Genomic DNA, 19,849 nt, shown 5'->3' on the forward strand with positions numbered 1-19,849 from the left:
CAGAAGAAGGCCAGGAGTGGGAAGGGAGAGGGGGCAGGAAAAAAACACAAACCAAACCCTCTGGGGCCACAGGATACAGTTAAGGCAAAAGCTATATTCAATATTTCACATTTGAAATGTTTGAATTCTTTAAAATAATTTAAAATCTTTTTAACCCCTGTCCTAGAAACTCAGACAAGCTGCAGCATAAGAAAGCAGACCAAGCCTATACTTGAAGTTTGGCTCTTTAAGGTTGCAGACCAAGAGGATCCTGCTAACACACGTAATTCTTACCCCATTGATTCTGTTACTGTTTCTTTCCTTCTCTGACTCCTTGTCAATCACTATTCTGGCTACTGATCACAATGGCCACAGAGTCCCTTCTCCACTGCCCTGCACCTTGGCATTGACCTTCAGTTTTTCTTCTTTGAAAGGACTGAACAAGCAGGGACAGAGAATAAACTTGTCTGCATTTAATAGCACTATGCAGTTCCTCTAAGTCCACCCTTCTTGTGTCTCTTTTTGTTATTTTGAATCCAGATATTACTGACTCTGGTCTGCTCAGCTGCACCCCTGCGGATCCTCTGTATCTGCCACAACACCTGCCTGGCTCCTGCCAGTGTGTTACCCTACTGGAAATCTTCCCCACACAGATTCCCACCTTCACCTCAGCCATCCTTGCCCAAGTGACCTTGGAGGCCTCCTAGAAGGACATGAGAGGACACAGGAAGTAATACTGGGGATACAGTCCTGATCTTAACAAGTGACCCAGTATGAGGGAGAATCTGTCTTTGTGTAGCTGCCAGCACTTAGAGGACACACAGTTAGGAAGAGCAGAGCTCTTCCCAACAAGCTGTCCTTGCTTGAATAAGAAACAGCCATGACTCTGAATGCAGAACTGAGCGTTAAAACGTGAGCTATCCTCCATGCGTTACATGTCAGAGGGGAGAATTTCAACAGGAGATGGGGCGGGGGTGAGATTTGCGGAATTCCTCTGCGTCATTCACACTACCCTCCTCTGTCTATGACACCTTGCACTCCTAGTCTAAGATTTTTCCTAAGAAGGATAGATGATCCTGCCAAGATAGGGAAAATGTGAAAAGGGAAGGGAATTTCATACAGTACAAGAGTGAGAACTCTTATTTTATCCTGACGTATTATCTCCATCGCTCCTTCCTCCCTCATCCTTCCACCACTTTAAGTCCTTCCTTCCCTTTCCCCAATCATTTGCTGTATTTATTACATGTCAAGTCTTCTCTCACTTCACTCCTAATTTGAACAGCTACAAGCATTAGTAGGTCATGTAGGAATTAAAAAAAGTTTTAAACAAGACAAAGAGAACCATCATGGATCCCTGATGCAAGTTTCTGAAAGGCAACCCAAGTCAACATATTATGTTTTGAACACTGGAAAAAGTCACCCTTAAAAGAAAAAGCACTCTTTGGTACAGCTGCAGCAGAGCAGGTGCTGTGCTGAATACCTTATACCATTTTATGGCATGCTTTATCAATACTCGCATTTCTATGCATCATTTCTCACATAAGTCTTGTTTCTACACATAATACTCACTCTTCCCAGTTCTTTATCTTCAAGTGCCAGCACCCCAGTGCTTTCTGTAAAGAGTTTTACTTTGACAACAGGCCGAGGGTGAGTAGTGGTGAAATCCCCTTGAGTTCCCCATCTGCAATAAATAATAGAACAGGATTTAACTGGGGCAGAGGAGAGGCTTAAGAGCGATAGGACTGTAATATTTTCTACAGAATACTTATTAATACGTTACTAGAACTTAATTTCCAAATTTTTGAGGGGAGAGAGCAAGGAAGTACATTTTTAAGCATCCAAAAATAAGCTTTTCTCTGTGATAAGACGAGTCAGGGGTTTTCTATATGACTTTTTGGAAAAATCCGTAATAAATTTTTTAATGGCAAAACCTAAACAACTGAAATTATAGCCTTATAGGAGAAAACAGAATCAAGCAAGAAAACAAAGGAGGAGGAGAAAGGGGGGAAGTGAGAAAGGGGGAAAGGGAAGAGAAATTTTTTTCTATTAAGCATATTATTAGGTTCACTATCTTGTTCATACAAATCAAATTAATTTAGCAAAGAATCATAGAATGGTTTGGGTTGGAAGGGACCTTAAAGATCACCTAGTTTCAACCCCCCTGCCATGGGCAAGGACACCTTCCACTAGACCAGGTTGCTCAAAGCCCCATCCAATCTGGCCTTGGACACTTCCAGGAATGGGGCAATGTGTCAGTTCAAAGAAAAAAAAAAAAATTAACTTTAGGTGAACAAACTATGCAGAAAGTAAGAGACTTGAACACAGAAAACTTTTTCGTAAGATGTTACAACTTAGTATAAGCATGTAGGAAAAATGCAAACACAAATGCAAAAGCTGTGAAAAATTATTATTTATGAGGATGACTATAGCTCTGCAAGACAATTACTGCCACATGGCTTCATGCTTTTAGAGAAGCTAAATTAGGCAGACAAACTTCTAGCTCTCAATCTCTTATCTCAGTTAAGACACTTGGTTTGTCAGCCTTTTCCTCCTCTGTATGCCAGCGGTACAAAAAAAGGAAAGTTACACGCATTAGATTGCAGCTTCCTCTGACGAGCTATTCCATTTTCCTGAACAATTGCATGGTACTCATTGCATTGATGATGCTGATTCTGATTATGCTACTAGGCTCAAACAAAATAGAAAAAGTGAGCCCAGCTCCAGTTTCTCTTCATTTTTCCACTACTTGAGATATTATGATTAGCAGAAACTAAGGAAATAAAGAAGATAGGTGACGTTAAGAGTATGCTTTATAAAAGGATGTATTACACAAGCTAAAATCTTAGGGGGCCTTATTTACAAAAAGCAGTATTTTTATTTTATGTTCAAGAATAATTTACATGAACTCTCCATTGTTGGATAATGAACATACAGTAGCAATCCTCCAGCAAAGGGATGTAACAGATAAAAGAAAATCCTTCAGCTAACATCAGTTACAGACTTCAAGACAAATTCTAAATAGTAATATGCAACCAAACCCAAAAAGTTTTAAGAAAGCAGAGGTTCTGTATAAACCTGTCCTACAGATGGCTGAACACATGCCAGACTGCAACAAGGAGGTTCAATGAAAATTAACTGAACCTTACATTACATTCTGTCTGCTTTGTCTCGATTAGATAGATACTCTTTCTGTCTGTCACGGACGTAGCCTCAGCCTCAGTTAAAGTGGTAATTGAAACAGGGACTCTGACAAGAAATTACCTTCCTGAGAGGGAGAAAACCTGTTTTGTAATCTGATGATAGATGCTGCAGTCGCAGGACACAACAATGCCTAGCACTGCTGCTCTTCCCAGCGGCAGGTTTTGTCACAATACAGAAATGAGATTTCCAAGGCAAAAGCATCTTCATAAAAGATGGGGTAGTCTCCCCCCCCCCCCCCTTCAGGAAGAATGCTGCCTTGCAATCACAAACACAATCTAAGCGCTTTGTTAGTTGCTCGCTCTCTCTCAGGCACCAGGATAATTTGCCCCTGAGCTTCCAGAAGCCTTGAACTGTGCACATCACAATGGATAGGACCACGCAAATAATCAAGAGAAACTCCTATTACAGTAACAAAACAAAACAAAAGCCTCTCTACAAAGACCTAGAGCCAGCACTTACAGACAGAAGAAAGGAAATCTGAAGAAGTCATGTTGACTAAAGAGAAGAGACCCAGCCTGCTCAAGGAAGAGAGTATCACCTGGGGTGATTCTGCAAGCTGAGCAGCAGGTATGCTCTGCAGCATGTGCAGGGGTGTGGGCACCCCAGCATCTGGCTCGAGGACCTCCCCAGAAATTGGTACAGCTTTCTCTGGAGACACATACCCAGGCTCCATTTCTGCAGGTCACAGCAGGGAAGGATGGGGCACACATGAGCCTTGCCCAGGGAGCCTGGCAGAATTTGCTTCTTCTCTAATTCAGATGCAAAATGATAGACTGACGTGGATGGAACTAACACTGGGTCTTCCACCTCTTACTGACACCAACATAGTACTGGAAAACCTCTTTAACGTCAGATCTGATTACTATCCTTGAATGACAACTTTCTCCCATCCCTTCTTCCATCTGCAGCAGTAAGTGAAAATCCTGGGTTGAAAAGCAACGGTCTGAATCTATTCCTAAAGCTTCATGCCCATGGTGCAAATATTCCACGCATTGATCGTCATGCTCCTTGCTGATCAGGACTCAGCTAACTCTCCTAGCCTCTTAAGACCAAGTCTCTGGAAGTGAATTATGCGGCAGAGCAGATGGTCACAGATTTTACTGCCTAGACTTTAACATCATTCCTCATAAAAGAAAGAGAACGTGAGGAATCATGTTCTGTTAGAAAAGGCAAATTCACAATTGTATTCTTTAACATTATGCTTACTTGCGGGCACCCGATATTTCTCCCAGCTGCCAATATCAGAGCAAACTACAGAAGGCTCATTGCTCATCTTCCTTATTATTCCTTGTGGATTACTAGAACACAAGCCCTGTTTCTCTGGAGCTTTGTGTTGCTGCAGAGTTATCCTTCCTCCCACTGTTTGAAATCAGAAGCTGGGAGAAAGCAGCCAAAATAGAAGTGGTATCATGTTCATTTTAGTTTGCTTCTTCCAAGAATGAACATGGGTGTGAGAGACCCAATAATCCAGGCAGAAATTGAGTTTTTCTATACCCTGTACATTTAAAAGCACATTATTATGTTATTATGTACGCTATTAATGCATCAGGCATTAACTGAAGCGGAAATCAGAAATTACAGCGTAACCAAAATACGTAATATTGAACTCCCAGCTGTAGGCTAATCCATATGAACATTGCTGCTAATAACAACTTGCAATTCGCATTTTAGTGTTTTGTCAGTCTAAAATGAAATGTAGTAATAAGAATGGTCTTACTGTCTGCATTTTGCACTGTCAGCACCCACTAATACACTTTTGTCTTGTTAAAAATAAAGTTCTGAGCTGTAACGCTTGTGCCATGAACATAAAAAGATACCGGGCACTCAACATTTATTAAGGGTGATCTAAAGCATGGGATAGACTGGGTAAAGCATGCAAGTGTACATAAGGTAGCCTATTTGGAAATACACTTTACTATTCTGAAAACAAACTATATTGGTGCTCAAGATCTGTTAGCTTTCAACTTTTTTTTTTCCTGGTTATTTCTTTTATGACACCTGCTCATATTCCATTCCACAAATTAATGTTTTTTTAATATGTTTTAACTACCAAATGTATGTAAACAATGGAAAGAGCAAATCAGCCACTTCGATGCATTTGGAGAAGCCGTTGATTTAGGAATATCTGTGCGATGATTTTTGCTAATGTGAACAATTTTGGTGATGAATGTGTCAACAAAAATTTTGCACTTCCCACCTAGAAACAAGTGTGGATCTCAGGCAGTATTAATATTGAGTTAAAAAAAAATTCCCACTCTTACCTTTTCTTTAAATCTTGCTAGAAAAGTAACAATCATTTCAGTGCTAAATGCTGCAGCATCTCTCACTGCACTGACAGCTGCAGCCTGTGCAACATACTTGAGACCTCTAAACCCACCGACTTCAAGCCTAAAAAAAAAAAACCATCCTGCCTCTTTAGGCTCTCAGTTTGCCACAACTGTTTCCTTTGCATACACATTTTTTCTGCTTTCACCTACTCATTCTCTTTACTACAGAAACTGCAATGATTTGATGTTCGACCATCTCCAACCATAAGCCCCAGTCTTTTCACCATATTTACATTTCTGTCAGGGGTACTTGGGCTGATACCATAATTATTGGCAGAGTATTTTACCAGCATTGCTTTCCCTTCACTGCAAAAGTACCCACTACCAGCAAGGAGGCGGATGTTTATTTCAGGTAAAGATCTATCACTGTGTCACAGAACCCGCTCTAGGCAAATTTACTTTTTCTACTTCATTTTGGAACACATTTGATATACTGGAAATGGCACCAAATTGCTCTCTCAGGTTTTCCACTCTAATCACGGTCTCTGTTAGTAAAAACTTTTCTTTATGAGATCTTAAATTTCCAGTCTTACATGGGAGTGAATGTTATAGAATTTATTATTCTAAGCAAACATCTAGAATTTTTATTTTAGCACAGTTTATTGGAATATTTTCTTTCTGACAAAATATCAACTCTGCAGAATTTTGGACCATCAGGACTTGATTTTCCTCAGCACTTAGGAAATCTTCTCCTTTTTGCCTTTTTGAAACCAATACCAGAGTGTCTCAGTCTGCTTGGTGCCTCCTTTTGCATCTTTCCAGGTTTGATTCTTGCTTTAAAACTACTGCACAAATCTACCTCAATAGATTTCTTCATTCTTCATTAAACCACCATAAGAGGTCTTCTAGAAGAGTTTTGTTATTCCCTATCCATACAGGAATGTGCTACAGAGCTGGAATGAGCAGGAAGACCTGCCAAAACCAGTTTGTTAGGCAGCTGCTGCTCCACAAGTCTACAAGATTTACTGGCACTTCCTCTTTGCACATCTTGGAGCTTGACTGGAAACACAATGTTCGGGTCTCCACAACATCTCCGTGTCTCAACTTTCAAGAATCTATACCAACTTGGTTGTTTTGTTTAGAAACTGTGGAAAACTAGGTACCTATCATCTTCAGGTTAGAAATCATACTCACAGGGCAAGTCATGAGATAGATGAAAGGCCAGGAAAAAACCATATAGATGAGACCCACGGCACCCCCTGACACATCTGTCTATATAGATACTTTAATTTAATTCAAAACACCTTAAATCCAGGGCTGACAAACATTCTGTTGTTAGCAAAGATGAAATGTTGTATATTACTAACTACAACTGCATATATACAGACAGAGAGAGAGAAAGTGAGAGACAGCAGTGCAAATTACCCCGCCGCGATCTGACAATAAATCTTTAATTTGACGAGGAGGCTCCATTCAGCCAAACAAAATCCGTACTTATCTGATTTTGTCTTTTTTACTGAGATTCCCAAAGAGAGTATTAGTTGGTATTAACTGCTGCTAGTTCTTCTGCACTAATAATTGGACCTATATCGTAAGCATTTCCTTTTCTCTTATGAGCAACGAAATACCCATTCATTTGGCCATGACTGACACTAGAAATCATGGCCTTAACGCTAACAGTTGTCTCATACAACCCAAAGGTGCGTTTATTTTCTCCCTTTTGCACATCTTACAAAATAATGCTAATACTCCAGCTTCTCCCATTAATGAAAGTTTGTGAAAAAGGATGTTGAAATGTTACTGCACAACCAACCGAAGTTTATTATGCAGCATCAAGGATTTAACAGGGCAATGATTATTCCTTATATGCAACATTACCATCACTATTTTGTTCAATATATATTTATGTATATATTCTCAATTACATCAGTGGGATCTGGAATTCAAGTTTGAAACCACAAGGGAAAGAGTTTGTATGGTTGTACTTTCTAAAATGCTTATAACGTGGTTTAGTTGCCAATATTTTTCTTGCAAAAAAAAAAATCTACATTTTCTTACTTCTCTATTTGAAAATTACTCATTTATTCTGGTGGAAGTACAAGAAGCATAATTTCCTCCATCAGAGCAAGCACATTAAATTGCAGCTGAAAGGCAATGCATAAAGAAGGTTCTAAACAAATCATAATGTCCTTTTACAGTAGAAGCACAGACAAGCCTGCACTCAAGCAAACTAAACTGTGAGCTTGGCCAAGTATCTTGGCCATTCATCACTAACTTCATCTAATCTTTTATGTGTCTTGACTCTGCTCTTCCCTGTGTTACTGTGATTCCACTATTTTATGCGGAGATCATGCTGATACCTACAGATTCATTGTTTTACAAACCCTACTACAGAAACACTGATACTTTGCATAAATACTTTCAGAGCTGTCAGGTAGTGAAGGAGCATTACAATAGTAATGGTTTAACCCTGAGGTTGCCATAAAAATCATCCTAAAACTACAAAATATAGATATGAGAAAGATGATTTCTTCTACGGAGATGGAAGACAGTAGGAAGAAGTACAGGAAAAAGTGAAATTTTGGTGTAAGGATGGAAAGTCACAAAATTGCCTTTAAGTGTCACCTTTGATTCCATTCCACAGGGTCTACCCTACTGTCCCTTACTTTTTCTTTTTTTTTCTTTCCCCATTTTTCATTTATTTCCATCTATATAAGCACTTTTGACTCAGCACACTAGTGGTTTGAAATGCAGACTAACAAGCCATCTCTTCAGAACTTCCTTTATAGAAAAGTTGGGTGTTCAACACAAGCTGCATACATGAAGTAGCCCGGTGTTCAATTTCTGAATGCATCGTTGAATCACTATCTGGTATAATCCCTCAGAAGCAGTGAATGTTTTGCTTGTTTTTTTTTTCTGTGGATTCAGCAGCAAATTAAAGGCTTTTAGGCTGGTTACAAAACATTGGCAATATCTTCTTGGAGCTCTGCTCTGAAGAACTGAAAGCTCTGAATTGGATCCTTACTTCGGCAACAGCAAAGATACAGTGTTTTGATGGATATGCTATATTTTAGAGCCCCTTTACACAAATAGACTAATATGAAAGGGAGAAAAGGATAATCTGATCATATGGTGTTTTTTTCAGGGTTTGCTTTTGGTAAAAGTACTAACTGTTTTAAATAAAGGAATTAACAGAGCTCAAAATTACAAGCCACTTAGAGCTAATAATGAGCTAGACAAAATTATTTATTTATTTTTAAACATAAAACATTATTAATATCCGAAAAACATTACTTGTAAAAAAACCCATAAATTCGTGAAGAGTTTTTCTTTAAAATAAAAAAGTGTCTAAAACAAACCAGAAAGAAAAACCAGAAGAGGGGTTCAATGCATAATAAGCAACTAAGTAAAAACACTCATTTACGCTTTCTGCACTGAAAATGAGAAAAGTGCACTCTAACACTCTAGACTGCTGTTATGACAAGTATTGTCATCACAAACATAAAACAGTATGAATAAATTATTACTTAGTCTTGCTTTCCCATCTCATTTTCAGTACAGGCAACCAAGACAAGTCAGGGTGAAGATTTTCAAGGGTATGTAACAAAACTGACATACTGCCAGGCGCTGAGAACCATTGCTACATATTGTGTGAAGAATTCATGAGAGGCATTAACTCCTGTTTCCCACTCAGTTTCAAACCCAGCTAGGGGCTGGTGATGGACACAAAGGCAAGACATAGTCATTCATGCTCTTGAAATTTCTATGTGCATATTTACTTCACTTCTGCCTGGAAAAAGATAATTATGAATCCATCACAACATTGTTAAAAGTTGCGAATCCTATTTATTTCATGTTATTTAGTATTTGTGGGACACTTTAAACCTTCAAAATATTGTGCAAGTGTTGATAAACTGACAGTACTTTGATGAAGCAGATAGATGTCATCTCAGTCTAAAGATGTGGGAAAACAAATCACAAAATAGACTGACCTATCTGAGCCTACACAGTCTATCAGGGAAGACCCAGGAATCAAATCAGAAGACTTCAGTATTCCATCTGGCATCACACCACTTCTCTTTTACGCTGAAACCCCTTTTACTCCTCTTTCTGACTCCTACTGTTCTTTTCAGCTGTCCACATCGTTCTGCCTTTGTTTCTGCTGTCCTCCTACTCTCAATCTGCTGGTATTGCTTTCAAGTAGGCACATTAACCTGTAGACTCACACCTTATATCCTACGTAGTTATTAAGAAATTTCAAGATCTATACATTTTTTTCTTCACCTCTTCAGTGGACTATTCTGTATTCTAAAAGTACGAGACCTCTTGACACCTCTGAGGATCAATGCACAGTGACAGCAGAGTCTGCCCATGGCGGGGTGAAAAACAGTTTTCTGAGTGTCATGAGCGTTCGAGATGTACAAAGTATTCTTAGCCTGAATAGGACTCAAAAGCAAAAACATCTTTCTTTTAAACTCTTTTCCTCCACTTTTCCCTTCAGCCAAAACAACAAAACAAACTAAATAAAACCATAAAATTTGTTCCAGTTCAAACACTGTACCTAGTCAAATGTTTAGCAATTATGTTGAATGTACCTGTATTATAATGCTTACAACAAACATAAGCAAATTTTTGAAAGGTCTCTTCAGACCAAGATACAAGAATCGTCTCTTTAGAAAAGGTAAAATGGGACATTCTGATCGTATCAAAATTTAAGAGAAACCCAAAGGAAATGTTTTTATGTCAAGTACTGCCCACAAACAATAACTCAATGTTCCAAAGGTGAGGCAGGTACAGACCACTTTGAATGACAAGTTTCAAATCCACTCTACCAGAGTATTCCAGAACGAGACTGGAAGAAAAATTTGAGGTAATCCTTCCCAACCCCATCTTTTTTTTTGACAAACCACCACCCCTCTACATGATACTTCACAGGCTGTCTTTTCTTTTACTTTGACCCAGTCAGAGACCATGTAGCTATATTAGTATGAGGCTTAGCCTGACCCACAACATTTTTCTTCTAAGCAGGATTTAATTGGCTTTGGCTCAACACCGCACTATTCACAGCCAAATGCCTTCCAGTTTGAAGCTGGATCACACATCTATAGATGCTTAAGTGCAATGTTAGAGAATGCTTAATGTCTGCCTGCAAAATACTAGTCACATTTGCTGTGTCATATACCATGCCGTATCATATATCATGTACATTAAGCAGCATGTGAACAGTGTTTCTCCAAGCCCTGATCATTATAGTAAAAGGGGTAACAGTGGGACATGCATCTTCAATCACCAAGGTTTCCAAAATGCACTATGAAATGAAACTGGTATCAGTCTTGCAAGAGACATGTAACATCATTCTACCTTTTAAAAGATGACAGTCACCCAAACCAGCTATTCTTTCCAGCAGTGACACTAGATGAGGAGGGTTAATATCCCAGCTCTGAACAGAGAACCCATTAATCATAAAGCCCGGATCCCACCGGCTTTCTGCCTGGGGTCTAAACGCTGCAGCAGAAGGTGGTGCACCAAAGCCGCCGTCTTCAGAAATGCAAACATCACACCAGGGCAGAAATCCTGGTCGCTTTCAGTCAATTATTAGCATGCTGAGCACACAGGAGCAAGGAGAACAACCAGGATTTAGCCAGAACAATCAAAATGATTACGGTGAAGAAAATTAAAAAAAAGATATGCCCTGGTGGCAGAAGGATTATGTTTATTGCTAACTATCTAAATAGAGATTACAACCAACTTTAATTATCTTCTTCCTCCTCTCATCCCCGTTTCTTCCATGCCACACTTGTCTTGATCTGACAAGTGAACATCCCCTTCTAACAGTGGTGCTTTTCACAAGTCCCTTAGGTAGTCAGACTTAAAAGAGTATTTTGGGTATTAATCATAGAATCACTGTAAAATCAGGCTGGAAGGAACGTTTGGAGGTCATCTAGTTCAAACCCTGCTCTGAGCAAGGCCAGTTAAAATCAGGTTGTTCAGGTTATTATCCGGTCAAGTTTCAAATTTCTTTTCATATTAACAGCCTGAATGTAATTCATATTTCTCTGCAATAAGAGAGGTGAAAAATCTCTTAGACAATATGCAATGGTAATCAATGACAGACCATAGCATAGAAACCTACTTATTTTAGAAATCCCATATCTTTTTCTTGTGGATATCATATTGGTCTTTATATTTGAGCTGATTAGGTATTATTTCCTTTCTTTAAGGAAGCAAGTAATTGATCAGGCATCAAGCATAACTGGATAAAATTATCATGTCAATTTTCAGCTGAATCCATATTCCTTTTGTGAAACTCTTCCATCATTAATCCAGAACACAGACTGGGATAAATAGGTATTTTTCCTTTTGCCATCTTTTCCTTTGCAGAACCAAGAAAACATCAGATAATTTCCTACTGGCAATTTCTTTTTCCTCTTCACAGCTGGATACTAGACTGACATACAAGATATTTGCTCATAGCATCCAATTTTTTGAAATGTAATTTCTTCCACCCTATTTCGTGAATTGCACAAATCATGACAATCGAAAACAGAAAGACTTACTGACATATGATAAGATGAAAGCCATGACGGAATTTATCCATTAAAAATATAAAAATGAATCTTAGAGCAAATTATAATAATCACTATGCATCTCAATTGAACCTAGTTTATGAAAGCAGACGCACTTTGTTTCCTGTCACGATCCTCACCCCGCTGGCTCCCCTAAATTTCCCAAATGCCTTCACCAAGTTTTCAACACTGTCCGCATCAACATAGTTATGTCTCTCAGGCTTTAGCCTTTGAAATGCTGTTACTAATATACATAGAGGTTCTCTAACATACAACCTCACTTTTGTAAATGTTGCATAAAACGTATATATCTGTTTTAAAGAAAATAAATCTGGATGCCAAAATTTGGCTGAACAATTCTACTTTGTTATCCTTTGTAAGACCAATGCTGGATTTCACTGTACTTATCTGTATGTGAAAAATTTCCAGAGGTAATAGTCAAAAGAACAGGTGAAATCCATCAAGTAAAAGACACTGTTCATGAAACTAAATCCCAAAGAGGCTTTATTCTCAGAAGATATAATAGGAAACATGTCAACAACAAACTAAGCACAGTTAGATCAGGCACTATGAAACTACAATCTCCCACGTGTGAATGCGAAACCCAGAAAAACAATGGAAAAAAACCCCACACCCTAAGAAGAGTTGGTCTTCTTGCCAGGAACAGACCATACGATTACTGCCTATCTGATCAGCAGACACTTGCGTCTCTGTCTCTCATTTCTTCCTATGTTTAGCCTCTAGTTTTACACTTAAGACTTGAAGCAATATGAGGCAGGGACAACTTTTTCATTCTACTTTTTCTCCTGTGTAAGAGCAATAACATGGATTCCTATAGGTGTAAACAGTATAAGGAATGGTTACTAAAAACTGACAATATAACTAAAGTCTTACTGACCAAAATTAATCTCATTTATGCAGATCAACCAGACACAGAGCAGCAGCAGGTGAAAAGGAAAAAAAGAGTAGGTGTGCCTTCTCTTTCCTTACACACTGTACATCTGTGTCATGTAACCACAAGTTAGGTGACAGTTGCAGGTATGATCATCTCTTTGTTTCCCTTTGTCAAAAATAAAAATTAGAAAGTTGCAGTGACTATGATGAAGAAATAAAACTAGCTGATGCTTGGAACATGATTGTCACAGGTTGTAAATGTTGTCGATCCTTTTTCCTTTCAGAAATGTCATCTTAGGACATATCCTCAAAACATTCCATTAAAAAAATTTTTTTTTTCATGAGTGACCATGTTGTTTAAGGAAGGTCTAAATTTTAGAAATTAAGCCTTTTTTTTATAAAGTGTTCTATAATTTTTTTTCCAAGTAATCTTTAATTATGTATCCACAAGTACTCATACTTCAACTACTTTATGGAATTAACAGTGGTAGAATACTGCATAAAAATAACATCAGCAGCATTTCCTGTATTTGTGCAGTCTTGACTGAGGTTCCCTACCTCCTCTGGTCAGATACTTAATCATGCATTCTTCACATACTCCTAATATATAACAGCTTATATGTTTATAAGATCATGCAATCACTGGCAGCGTGATATGATCATCTTATTTGTCTTGTTTACATGAAGAATATCCTGTTGGCTCCATTAAAACTTTCTCATCATGCAAGATATGATCTTTTTCTATTGCATAAATATGTCACAACAGAAGGTCTTTTCAGAAAGGTCCTTTCACAGATGTTGTCACTACAAACCTGAAACTCGGCAATCCTACAGACAGAAATGTGTGCTTCAAAGTTAAGACCACAGCACCACGTAGATACTGTGTAAGGCCTAACAGTGGAATTATCGATGCAGGAACATCAATTAATGTTTCTGTGATGCTACAGCCTTTTGACTATGACCCTAATGAGAAAAGTAAACACAAGTTTATGGTTCAGTCTATGTTTGCTCCAGCTGATACTTCAGATATGGAAGCAGCATGGAAAGAAGCAAAACCAGAAGAACTCATGGATTCGAAACTTAGGTGTGTGTTTGAGCTACCAGCGGAAAATGATAAGCCTCATGACATAGAAATAAATAAAATTGTATCCACAACTGCAAAAGGTCACTTTTAGTGATAAAAGATAGCATATTCCATTTTATCTTTTATCTTTAGGCATGATTATCCATACCCAAAAGACAACACTTTCAAGGAACCACATTATTTAATATTCAGAATGAATAAAACTCAGTGATAAGGAAACGTGGACACTAGATTGCACAAGACTAAAAACTATCAGTATCACGTCAGTAACATTTGAAAAATGAAATTAGCACTGGATTGTGCAAGATGACCTCCTGTGGCGTCACAGCAACAAAGTTATGCAAAGCTTCATACAACTGAAGGGTTCCTCTAAAGGCTCTGATTACTGTTCTCTGGCAGAAAAGGTCACAGGCTATGTTGGAGGGATTTTCAGCAGGGCTAAAAGGCAGGAAACAGTTGGAAGGAATGAAGAAATATTTCACAGGCAGTAATAAAAATTTTATAGGGTTTGAATGTGAAGCTGTATAACTGATCTGCTTGTAAAATAGTCCAAGGCTTAAGCTCGGTCAAACTATATTGTTCTATAGCATTTGCACTTTAGAATGACCATTAGCTACTCAGTAACGTACATATAAATAGTGCTTTATTTAGCTTATTAAAGAAGGAAATTAAACACTTCAGTATAAACTCACAAAATTATTATTCAAGGAGAGAGAAAGCAGAGAGGGGTTAAAAGTAATAAGAAAACAGAAAATATTTCTTACTGATAAAGCCAGGATAAAACTGTGCTCTCCTCTCTGGAAGTCTAATTAGCTCTTTCCCCTTTAAGAAAGGACATTTTTTGTAATTTCCTTATTACTCTTATGGAAGCATTCAGTGATTCAGATGAATACTTACAGACATGTTCATAAAAATTATTGGGAAAATATTCAGCATTTTGGAATAGTGGATAAATCCTGAATTAAGTCTCTACTTGACTCATGCTTCCATTAACCTCCATCCTAAGGTCACACTGCTTGCACTCCATTTTGAAACATTCATCTGAGTATCTTGTTTTCTCCTTTTCACTGTCAAAGCTCTTGAAACTTCTGAGTGAGTAGTAGCATTGCACTGTATACTCTGATGTTTCGCAGATGAAAAAAAGAGCCATAAATAATTCTTTATACTGCTTCTTTTCACAAATGTAGCTACCAGTTCAAAACGATAAACCAACTACAGAAAATGTGTGTGACAAGGACGTGATTTGGAGCTCTTGCCAGCAGTCTCCCACAGCAGGCTGGTGGTAATCATTCACTTTTCATCACTGTCTCATTCTACACTTAGTACGAGAGCTTTGCCACCCTTTTCTAGCTGCATGTCCTATATAAAATCTGAAGTTATGTTCTCATTTATCTGGGATTTGTCAGTGCAAATATGTTACTGTTAGTGATTTGAAGAGCTGAGCTGAACTACATTTCTCTAGTTTTTTTTTTTTTTGCAATGCATTTTGTGTTTTCTCCTCCAGCCTCACTGATTATTTTCCTTCATATCAGAATGACAGTACTGAAAATTATCCCAGTATGGAGCCAGCTCCAGCAGCAGGCAAAGTAGGCAGTAGCCTAGGGCAGCCAACAGCTTGTTTTTTCTGTATCAGAAAAGAGATGGACTGGCTGTGCTTGCCCGGCTGGTCACTGGCCTCTGCTTACATGACTTTGCCCATTGCTGCCAAAGGACTGAGGGGACAAGGAGGCGTCTTTCTTCCCAGTAGCAGTACCATTATTAACATCATCAGGGGCAGAAAGTCACGTCTGTTTCCACCTCTTCTCATATCTCCTTTTTGCAAGAGAAAATCCAACCCTTCAGCCAGCGACTGACCCTCCCCACCACCCTGGCAGGTCCCTATCAGACAATAGTGATGAGTGCTGGAAGAAGCAGGGGGGCAAGAAGAGGCAGGTGACTGCATGGGGCTAGAGATGTGTTGGTCGTAAAAGTAAGAAAGATCTTAGAAGGACTGGGCACAGGCTGGGATAGGAGACAGAAAAGAGACATACCTTAAGACTCCCCTCTGCCTGTAACAGTATTTCCTAGGCTGTCTTCCATCAGTGCAATTTTTTGGCTAAATTCTGCCAAGCCCTCTTACTTCCCTCTGCCATCAAACGAAAAAAAGCAATATTGCTAGCATCAAGAAAACCTGATTCGGCTCTAACAGAAAAATTAAACTGTGGTATAAAGGATCTCCCATTCCATCGGCAGCTTCCTCCATCCTCTTTACTGTTTGCCCATAATTTGCTAATTTCATGCTTGTCTAATTTAATATCCTCCTCCACTGCCTCAAACTACATCTCTGTATATGCTCACAAACTACATGTCCCTATATGCTCATAATCATACTGTATGCCAATGTCTCATAATTACTCTTGCCAGAAATGGAAAACAGTACAACTCAGAAGAGCACAAGAACCAGGTAGATTTTAGAGCTCTATCAGCCTTCAAGTTACACTGTTTTGTAGGACAGCAGGTCACCAGCACCAGTAACTCCCAGTCCTGTCCTTCCAGTGTATGGTTCAGGGCATCTCTCAATCATCCACTTCCTAAAGACGCATAATTTTTTCTATACAAAACCATATGACTTTAGTTCAGAGAACATCACTTATATGGAACAGCCTATAACCTGCCTTTCTCCCATATTCAATCAACTCATACCTGTTGAGCCTGAAATCTGATAAATCAGTTTACAAGCTCAGAGCAGGTCCTCACATTATCGCTTTGTCTCAAAACGCCCCAGTTGTTCTGGAACTTCCTTTTCACAAAGTTTCTACTTTGACAGGTAGGAAAATCAGCTAATCTATAGACAATGTAGTACCTTCTGATTGGTTTTACAACCTTTACCTTAACCTGCAGCCCTCAATATGTAATAAGTAAACCATGAACTGACCATGAACCATCACTAGCACGTTTTATCCAACAGCTAGAGAGAAACAAAACCCTTAACATCTACAGACTGTTTTCTGGAAGGAGAATGACTGGGCCCAAGATTCGAGAATTTGTGTATTCCAGCTGATTTAGCAAGATTTGAAAACCCATACCAATGACATCAGGGGTTAATAAAGCACGTAAAACAGAAGCTAACAAGTTCAAGGGTGAAGAAAAAGAGAGACACACCATCAGAAGAAAGGGGAACCTTGACCATGACAGTAAGCAAAGGTTGGACGCACTCATTGCAGGGAACAATAGGAGCGCAACTCTGTGTTTGGAGAGAATGCACAGCTTGGAGATGTGCCCTCCATGAGAAAGCCTTGAGACTCTCATGGGACCCCGAGCCACCAGAGGATGCCCCAACAGGCCTGCAAATGAGCAGGGAATGTTGCATACCCACTTACGACCTTGCTTCAATATGTGTATCTGTGTGTCTTTTATGCTATTGTTGCTTTTAGTTCCTCAGGCACTACATACAAATGGTAAGACTGAGCGTTCCTGTGCCCTGGAGAAGGAACACAGCCAGGGACTGTGACAAGTGAATTTTACACCTTGTGCCAGATACTTAGAGTCCTGCAAAGTTGTCTGAATATGTCACTGGAGTAGGCTGCTGGTTTACTTGCCAATGAAATTTGCTGCAACTACGAGAAAGTCCACCAAATTAGATCTCCTCCTCCTCCTAACCCCAGAAGAGGCAGATAAAACTCTGTGCTTATAATTTTGCCTAACAGAAGTCCATATTTGTGGTCTGAACTGAATAGAAACTACCATCCCGACTCCCTCATAGATGTTTTCTCAGGTACTCTAACAACCTCAATTTTTAAATCGTTTTTCTCAAGGCACACTACGGTGCCAGTAAAACCTCAACACGCTGTCTGGAAAGTTATCTACAAAAGATTCCAAATGACATTTTAACAAATAGAAAAGTGTCTGAAGTCAGTGTGTAAGGTCAAACGAATCAACCAAAAACCACACTTAATTTTCTTCCTCTCTGCCACTCGGACTGGTTCAACTACAGGTGCCATTATGTTATCCCCCTCCAAGTCAGTTTGCTGACTGCCTCCCTGAAAAATTAATTGAAAGAAGTGGATCCTATAATTTAAAATGAAATAGGCTCAGCAGGTGAGTAAGCTTTGTCAAGACTGATTACTGAGTATTGATTCTCCACCAATTGTACCAGTTACGCTCCACAAGGCCACCTGCACATTAACCTAGAATACATAAAATCACCTCAGGCTAACATCTATTGAGAGGTTTGTATTTTCAGAGGATGCAGGTAAGAACACAATGCTGCAGTCTCTAGCTCTTTTCCTCACACATACAATCAATGGCATTTATTTGGACAGCATCCACACTTAGTACTTACTTCACCATAAATAACTATTATTTGTATTTTCATTTTTCAGAATTTAAGAAGACTCCCCAGGAAAAAAACCTTCATATAACCTAGGGCTAACTTAATTTTAAAAACTGTAAAGATACTCTGTTAGGTTCTCCCGTGATATGGAAGAAAGAGATGCTGGATGATACAGCAACAGAAGAGAGGCTTACTGTGGCCTGGAAGCTTCTGCTTGGTCCGTCTGGAGCTTCTCACCCCCTTCCACTTCCATGGTGCAGTAGACAATTCGATTGGGAGCAACTGACTTTAGACCTTGTACCTCCATTATAACAATCTGAGGAAAAGAAAGCAAATAATTCATCCTTCAGAAAACATTACATAGCACAGCTAATGCAGTACGAAGCTCCACGCAGGTAAAAAGAAAACAGAAAAAAATCCCCAAACGCCACTCACTCAAATCTTCACAGACAGAGAGGAGCTTTAATTTTGCCTTGTTTTTCCACTTTCAACAGCATACAGTAGGAATTGAAATTTTTGCTCTGTTTCTACTTGGACAATGACCAAAAACTCACTCCAAACATAATTTAAATGCTGGTAGTTAATTTGAGACTAATGTCCAAGTATAATTCTAAATCCTAATACATGAGGAAATGTATGCTTTAAGCAGTCATCTAAATAAGTATTTATGGAATGAATAGGTTACTAAGACTGTAAACAAGGTAAGGAAGTACACTGATCACATCTCTTGAAAGGTTAATCGTGGTGCTGTGACACTGGAGGTCGCAACCCTTGAATCTCAGAAGTGATTTGGTGTTGTGAGCATGAGGCAGGTCGAGAATCGTTTTCTGCTGCTGTAATTTTTTCTTCCCCCGCTACCTACCCGTTTTCCTTCTCCCAGCTCAGTACTTGCAGTCAGGTTCAGCATGCATATGGGGAGGGGCAGGAAAAGAAAGGGAAAAAGCCACCTCTACCAGCTGCGCCCTGAGAAATTTCCTCACCAGGGAAATTCTGAGCTTGGCAGATCCCAGAGTTTTTCAGCTTTTCTGAACTACTCAGTTATAGCTCAGAAGAGCCAAATGCAGTCCTACTTCAAACGCTCTCCGCCTTTTATAAACCTCATGGTTTGTCACAGTGTGAAATTATTGGAATTTTTACACTTCAGATATTTTTAATTCAGAGAATATTTGAGAAAAAAGGTTTCCCTGCTTGCTTTGGAAAAGCTGCTTTTCCTTCCAGCCCCATTTGGGCCTATGAGAAGAAACTGGGAAAAATGCAGTCCTTTTTATCAGCAGAGAAGCTGTCCTCAACTGAACTATACATGAAAACCAATATTTGTTTGATTGTTTTAAAGGTGACAAAAGTAATGACTCATTACCTCTAATGGTCTCATTAGAGGCAATTGGTTTCTTAGGTCAGCAAGCAACTACTAAAATAGTTTGCTATTAAACTGTTTGCATATTTGCCAATATGTTTCAATTCAAGTATGTTAAGCCAGGCTTCACCCCTGGCTGACAAATCATTAGAACATTTTTACATTACTCATAAATTATCAACACTGCTTATT

General features: G+C 38.9%; 2 protein-coding genes across 16 annotated transcripts in view; one reads left to right on the plus strand and one right to left on the minus strand.

Annotated features, from left to right (window-relative positions):
* The window catches only part of CADPS2 (calcium dependent secretion activator 2), a 319,788-nt gene that overhangs the window by 157,909 nt on the left and 142,030 nt on the right, over nucleotides 1-19,849 (minus strand). For all 15 annotated transcript variants that reach the window (XR_012658617.1, XR_012658616.1, XR_012658615.1 and 12 more), the window contains exons 6-7: nucleotides 18,498-18,619; nucleotides 1,549-1,660 (exon numbers count right to left, since the gene is read on the minus strand). Coding sequence is in view for 12 of the 15 variants with exons in the window: in XM_075081181.1 (XP_074937282.1) it covers nucleotides 1,549-1,660; nucleotides 18,498-18,619 (234 nt within the window). In the remaining 3 variants the exon portion in view is untranslated. The remainder of the gene's footprint in view (nucleotides 1-1,548; nucleotides 1,661-18,497; nucleotides 18,620-19,849) is intronic.
* Nucleotides 7,989-14,082, plus strand: LOC142051999 (vesicle-associated membrane protein-associated protein B-like). The gene is made up of 2 exons (XM_075081859.1): nucleotides 7,989-8,008; nucleotides 13,674-14,082. The coding sequence occupies exons 1-2, from the start codon at nucleotides 7,989-7,991 to the stop codon at nucleotides 14,080-14,082; spliced, it is 429 nt and encodes a 142-aa protein (XP_074937960.1).

Source organism: Phalacrocorax aristotelis, chromosome 1, assembly GCF_949628215.1.
Source record: "Phalacrocorax aristotelis chromosome 1, bGulAri2.1, whole genome shotgun sequence".
Classification (NCBI taxonomy): Eukaryota; Metazoa; Chordata; class Aves; order Suliformes; family Phalacrocoracidae; genus Phalacrocorax; species Phalacrocorax aristotelis.

Bases quoted from the DNA above. Each gene is read 5' to 3' on its own strand.
- LOC142051999 (XM_075081859.1), top strand. From the start codon at position 7,989: ATGGAAGACAGTAGGAAGAA. The intron at 8,009-13,673 runs GTACAGGAAAAA...ATGTCACAACAG, and splicing joins ATGGAAGACAGTAGGAAGAA to AAGGTCTTTTCAGAAAGGTC.